Here is a 6,820-nt window from a genome sequence, read left to right as displayed (position 1 = left end):
CAGGCACCACTGCACCCGGTTAATTTTTGTAATTTTAGTAGAGACAGGGTTTCGCCATGTTGCTCAGGCTAGTCTCAAACTCCTGAGCTCAGGTGATTCACCTGCCTCGGCCTCCTAAAGTACTGGGATTACAGGCATGAGCCATGGTGCTTGGCCTCCCTAAATTACTTGAGGTGACAATGTGTTCTGGTAAACATAACCATGTGTTCCTTACATATAAGCATGATCAATGAGATGTAGAGTTGTTAAGTAGGTTTTAGGGAAAGGCTCTTAAAAGAGGATTCAACTCCAATGGAAGTTCCCTTTTACCTTTCCTCCACACTTTTCTCTTTATTATCCCTTCTGGTAATAAGGATGTCATGGCTAGAGCTCCAGCAGCCATTTTAGATCGTAAGACAATCTTTAGGATGGAAACCACATGCTAAAGATGTCAGAGAAGAAAAAACTTGCTTGGGGCCCTAATGACTTACGCAGCTACTGTGCTAGCCCTAAAATGTCTACCTGTATACTTCTTTTATGTGATAAAACACTAAACCTCTAACTGTTCAAGCCACTGCATATCAGGTTTCTATTAGAGGCAACTATATATAATCCTAACTGATCCTTTGGTACAAAACTCTATTGCATTCTCTTTCAGAAGTTGGCCACCTTATCTTATTTGGAAATGGGTCAAGTGGGATGCCTGGAGGTAAAGTCAAAAGTTTTCCTTAAAGAAATAAAAAAATCGTAATTGTATCATAATTGTTTATTTATTGTCTACCCTATTAGATAGACTGTGAGCCATTTGATGAAAATCCAGATACAGTATTTATATCTCTCTTACCTAGGATAATGGCTTGCCTGGTAGTATATAGTATAGAAACACTTACTGAATTGAATTTTCCCTCTGGAAATATGCTACCACTCTCAGAAAATGTACTAAATGTACATTATTTACGTAATACCATTAGAACAATATTTTATATTTATATTCAAAAATATATTTACTTTTTTTCTGAAAGTATAGAGAAAAAAAGAACTGCACATTTTAGGTATATTTCAAAATACCTGGCTGACATATTGTTTTCAGGAAGAAGTGGAATTTCCAGAACTTTTGTACTGGCAATTATTATCTCTTGGCTTGCAGTAGCGACTGTCTTCCCAGTGATTCGATGCACCTGGTAAAATGCATGAGGTCGTAAATATCGATCATCTGCTGTTCCAATAAACATTTGTAGATTTATCGGCTTTTCGTTATAGCCCAGGAGCTAATCAGGAAGAAGAAACATAGAAAAGCACAATTCATTATCCATTTGCATTTTACAATAAGCCAACAATAGTAAGTCTATTATATCTCTATCATATACTATTGTATTATTTCAAAAAAATACAACCAAAAGTAACCAGTGAGCAGCCCTCCAAATTTCCAAATTTGTTTAAGAAATAAAACATTGTATATGTTACATAAAGGGATGTGGGTTTTGTTTTCTTTTTTAAGATAAATATCTAGATAGACCAAAATTGTACAAAGCTTTCTGACTCTGCTGCAGAAAACACAAAAGAAATACTGATTCTGCACTCTGGGCAACATTAACCATTCAGACTGGACCTAAAGATTTGGGTATATGGGAAGGTCCTCTAACAGACTGTTAAATCAGAGGCACTTCGTTTTAGTAGAAAGAGTCTGAAAACCCCTATTGCATATATTATAAACTTACAATTTCAACTGACTTAACGGGCCTGGGCTAACTGACTTTCCTTGGTATCCTTCACTACTGCTAAGGTTAACTATGTTAGACTGACATAGGAGAGCTGCTGGAGGCAAAAACAGTCATCACAAGAAAGCAGGCAATTAAAAGAAATAGAACTTGAAGATGTATACAAATAGCACTTAGGGAGACATGGATGGCTGAGTAGCACCGACTTGACCCATCTTCCCGCAGATAACAACTATAAACTGGAAAAAACATAAAGAATGACCTGATGGAGAGCAACCAAAAACAAGCAGATACTGGAGGCGAGTTGAAATATACACGTTATAACATATGTGTTATTACAAAGGGCGTGTTTCCTGTTTTTATGGCTTTTAACCTGAGAAAAAGCCATAGTCCGTGCCTTACAGACCAGCTAAAACTCCCATAAAAAACCTACAGCCTGTGGCCGGGCGCGGTGGCTCACACCTGTAATCTCAGCACTTTGGGAGGCCGAGACGGGTGGATCACGAGGTCAGGAGATCAAGACCATCCTAACACAGTGAAACCCTGTCTCTACTAAAAACACAAAAAATTAGTCAGGCATGGTGGCATGCACCTGTAGTCCCAGCTACTCGGGAGGCTGAGGCAGGAGAATTGCGAACCAGGAAGGTGGAGGTTGCAGTGAGCCGAGATTGAACCACTGCACTATAGCCTGGGTGACAGAGCAAGACTCCGTCTCAAAAAAAAAAGACACACACACACACAAAAGAAAACAAAAGAAAACAAAAGAAAACAAAACAAAACAGAAAACACTAAACCTACAGCCCAAAGCCTCTGGAAAGTGATAAGGAAACCCCAGAAAGGAGTCAGAGGCAGGGAGCTCCAAGCTACACATAGAAACTCTGCCCAAACCTTTCTTTGGCTGACTTCTGAAACATGATCAAACAGGACAGACCCCAAGCAGCCTAGCTAAGGCTAAAACTGAAATGAGATTTTGAGCTGCCACCAACCTCAGGGAGACAAGTTTTCCAGGCTGACTCCAACCAAGTTAAATGCCTACTTAAGCAAACAATTTCAACAATCTTCAGGGGAGAGACAGACAGACAGAGAGGGAGAGAAGGAGAGAGACGGGGGTTGGGGGGAGAGAGGGGGAGAGAAAGGGGGGAGAGAGAAAGAGAGACAGAGGCAGATAGAGACAGAGAGAGAGAGAGAGAGAGAATGTGTCTGTGCCTTTGTTTTCTATGTCTTTTTTTTTCTTTTTTATTGCCTAATTGCTCTGGCTAGGACTTATAGCATAAAGCTGAATCGCAGTAGTGAAAGCAAGCATCCTTGTCTTGTCCCTGACGTTACAGGGAAACCTTTCAGTGTTTAACCATTAAGTATGATGTTAGCTGTGGGTTTTTCAAGATTCCCCTCTATTCCCAGTTTGCTGTTTTGTTTTGCCCTTTTTTTTTTTTTTTTTTTTTTTTGAGACGGAGTCTCGCTGTGTCACCCAGGCTGGAATACAGTGGTGCAATCTCGGCTCACTGCAACCTCCACCTCCTGGGTTCAAGCAATTTTCCTGCCTCAGCCTCCTGAGTAGCTGGGATTACAGGAGCCTGCCACCATGCCCAGCTAATTTTTGTATTTTTAGTAGAGACGGAGTTTCACCATGTCGGCCAGGCCAATCTTGAACTCCTGACCTCAGGTGATCCGCCCGCCTTGGCCTCCCAAAGTGCTTGGGATTACAGGCACTCATGAGCCACTACATCTGGCTGTTTTGCTTTTTTTAAAATCATGAAAGGCTGCTGAATTTTGTCAAAGGTTTTTTTCTCTATCAACTGAGATGACCACATGGTTTTTCCCTTCATTCTACTATGTGGTATATTACATAGATTAATTTTCATATGTTGAACCACTCTTGCTTTCCTGGGACAGATCCCACTTGATCATGGTGTATAATCTTTTGTAGTGTGCTGCTGGATTTGGTTGCTGAGCCTTTTGTTGAAGACTGTTGCATGTATATTCATGAAGGATATTGGTTTGCAGTTTTCTTCTCTTGTATCTTTGTCCCCATCATTATCCATTTGTTTGTTGTTGTTTTTGAGACGAAGTCTCGCTCTTGTCTCACAGGCTGGAGTGCCGTGACACGATCTTGGCTCACTGCAACCTCCACCTCCCGGGTTCAAGCAATTATCCTGCCTCAGCCTCCCAAGAAGCTGGGATTACAGGTGCCTGCCACCACACCCAGCTAATTCTTATATTTTTAGTAGAGACGCAGTTTCACCATGTTGGCCAGGCTGGTCTCAAACTCCTGACCTCAGGCGATCCACCTGCCTCAGCCTCCCCACCACGCCCAGCCAATCCATTTGACTAAAAAAAAAAAAAAACTGTCCCTGCCCTACTGAAATTCTTCCATCTCTTCATGTATACAGAGCCCACCTTTTCCTCAAGGTAATTTAGGAGTTCTATTATAGTAATTCCAAAGTCTCTTTCCAATATCTAATCTAAGCCTTCTCTCAGTCTGCTACCATTGAGTGTTTTCTCTCTTTAATGTGGGCCACATTTTCGTGTGTGTGTGTGTGTGTGTGTGTGTGTGTGTGTGTGTGTGTGTGGTTGTTTATTGTTTTAATGGACCTTTAGTATAAAAAAGTCTAGAGACTCAAGCAGAAAATATTTACCTCCAGAAAGGGGCATGCTATTTCTTTTGTAAGGTCACAGTTCTTAAACTGTGTCTGGACTTTAACTGAAGGAATAGTCTGATTCAGTATAGCACTGGCTTCAAAGGTCTGGCGGGTGGAATGTCTCTCTCTTTTGCCTGGCATGGAATCTGAGAGCTGGCAAGATTCCAGAGATCTACCTATGCTTCAAAACCAGAGATCTACCTATGCTTCACAACCAAGTCTCCGATCCTTGAAACTGTTGGAAGACCTTCCTCTGATTTACCACCTGGCTGCTGATTTTTTAATCTATGAGGATTTCTCTATGCTCTTCAGTCTTGCTCTTTGTTTCTGAGCCTCAGGGTATCTCTTCAGCTTTGTTACTAGATCTTGGGTCTTTTGAGATTGGCTTGGAGAGATTTCTTTCAGCTCTCCTGATAATACTCCAGTCTTTGTAAATGAGAGCCTAAGTGCCTAAGGGTTTCTGCCTTCAGCAGGTAAAACTATGAAGAGAGGGGGTCTCAGTTCTCCTGCCATGCCTCCTCCTCCTTGGGATGGTAGCCTTCTTGTATTTGGTGGAGTCTTACAGGTGAGTTTTATTCCCCTCCACTTGCCCAGTCTTGGCTTTACAGTGGAATTTGTAGCCAGGCAACTTCATAATTTATTGGTTATCCTCCCTGTACCCAGAAGAAGACATTAAGACTTTTGCCTATTATTGGGTAATATAATTTTACCCAGGATATTTTTCAGTGCTGTACATTTATAAAGAAGCAATTAAAGCTGGACTACTGCAATAGCCTTATAACTGCTCTGTCTTCCCTCTTGCTGCCCTATAGCCCATTCTCCATCCAAGAGTCAGAATAAACTTGTTAACATGAATTGGATAACTTTGACTCCCCTGCTCAGAACTCTCTAATGGCTTCCCTTCACATTTAGAACTAATTCAAATTCCCTATGATGGTTTACACAGCATAAGGTGATTAGGGCCCTGGCTAAATTGTTGGCCTTACCTTTGCCTACTCCCTCCCTTCCACAGTCTGCTCTAGCCTTACTGGCCTTATTGCATGAACCACTCAAGCTCATTCCTACTGTCAGAGCTTTCACACTAAATATTTTATCCCTCTGAAATATCATTCCCTCTGATCTTCATGCTACTTGACTTGATTCAAATATATAAAGGTCAGTTCCCTCAGAGGAGACTACAATATTTAAAATATTGTATCTGTCTCCTTATCTTGTGCTTGCCTACATCCTATATTAAGAATAAATTCCTGCCCTTTCAGGAGCTTCAGGTAAGCATATGATAAAAATCAATTAAGGCTCTATGAAAGAGAAAGGATGAAATCATGGAAACAAGTTGAGAGAGCTGAAGCACTAAAATCATGTGTGCTGAAAGTTTAAACTAGGGTGGAGGCAGGATCATAAATAGAAAATAGAAATGGAAAGGGATGAATGCAATAAATCTTTCCTAGAAGGCCCTAAAGAGATTTTCGTAACTAACTATACATAGAATAAAAGAGGGATCAAATAAGTCAGAAGTTCTGAGCTTCAGTACCCAGGAGAATGATGGTATCACTAGCAAACAAAGTATAGGCCTGGCCATCATGGCTCACACCAGTAATCTCAACACTTTGGGAGGCTGAGGCAGGAGGAACTGCTTGAGGCCAGGAGTTCAAGACCAGCAACACAATGAGACCCCCATCTACACACACACACACACACACACACACACACACACACACTAGCTGAGCATGGTGGTGTGCTCCTGTAGTCCTAGCTACTTTGGAAAGCTAAGGAGGGAGGGTTGCCTGATCCCAGGAGTTCAAGGTTACAGTGAGCTATGATTATGCCACTAAACTCCAGGTTGGGTGACAGAGTGTGAGACGTTGTCTCTTAAAAAAATACTAATGTGAAGAAGTCACTGATTTTGGAAAAAAATGATGTCAATGCTGGTCACACTGTAGTCAAGGTAACAGTGAGACATCAAGACATCTATATGGAAATATGAGGTTACGTAAGATGTACATGCTTTTAGCCCAGCTATAATGCTATGGCACAATAAATACAATGCTTTGCTATCTAACCTTTTTTTTGGGGGGAGGGGAGGGGATGGAGTCTCACTCTGTCACCCAGCCTGGAGTGCAATGGTGCCACCCAGGCTCACTGCAACCCCTCCTGGGTTCAAGCAATTCTCCTGACTCAGCCTCCCAAGTAGCTGCGAGTACAGGTGTGCGCCACCATGCCCAGCTAAATTTTTGTATTTTTAATAGAGACGGGGTTTCACCATGTTGATCATGCTGGTCTTGAACTCCTGGCCTCAGGTGATCCACCTGCCTCAGTCTCCCAAAGTGCTGAGATTACAGGCGTGAGCCACTGCACCCAGCCTGCTATCTAATTGGATAACAAGATAACACACAGTCCACTGTGCCTCAAAATAATGACATTCGATATCTGCTTTCTTTTTCTTGACATGATGAGTATGTACTGATTATTATTATTATTATTATT

At 41.6% G+C, this 6,820-nt stretch overlaps 1 protein-coding gene across 1 annotated transcript in view; it reads right to left on the bottom strand.

Moving 5' to 3' along the window:
* Positions 1-6,820, bottom strand: part of NFATC3 (nuclear factor of activated T-cells, cytoplasmic, calcineurin-dependent 3) — a 175,823-nt gene that overhangs the window by 77,541 nt on the left and 91,462 nt on the right. The window contains exon 7 of the mRNA XM_011998006.1: positions 1,048-1,247. Coding sequence (XP_011853396.1) covers positions 1,048-1,247 — 200 coding nt within the window. The remainder of the gene's footprint in view (positions 1-1,047; positions 1,248-6,820) is intronic.

Source organism: Mandrillus leucophaeus, unplaced genomic scaffold (assembly GCF_000951045.1).
Source record: "Mandrillus leucophaeus isolate KB7577 unplaced genomic scaffold, Mleu.le_1.0 Scaffold551, whole genome shotgun sequence".
Classification (NCBI taxonomy): domain Eukaryota; kingdom Metazoa; phylum Chordata; class Mammalia; order Primates; family Cercopithecidae; genus Mandrillus; species Mandrillus leucophaeus.
The sequence above is the reverse complement of the archived record's forward strand: the minus strand, read 5'-3'. Positions and strand labels throughout refer to the sequence as shown.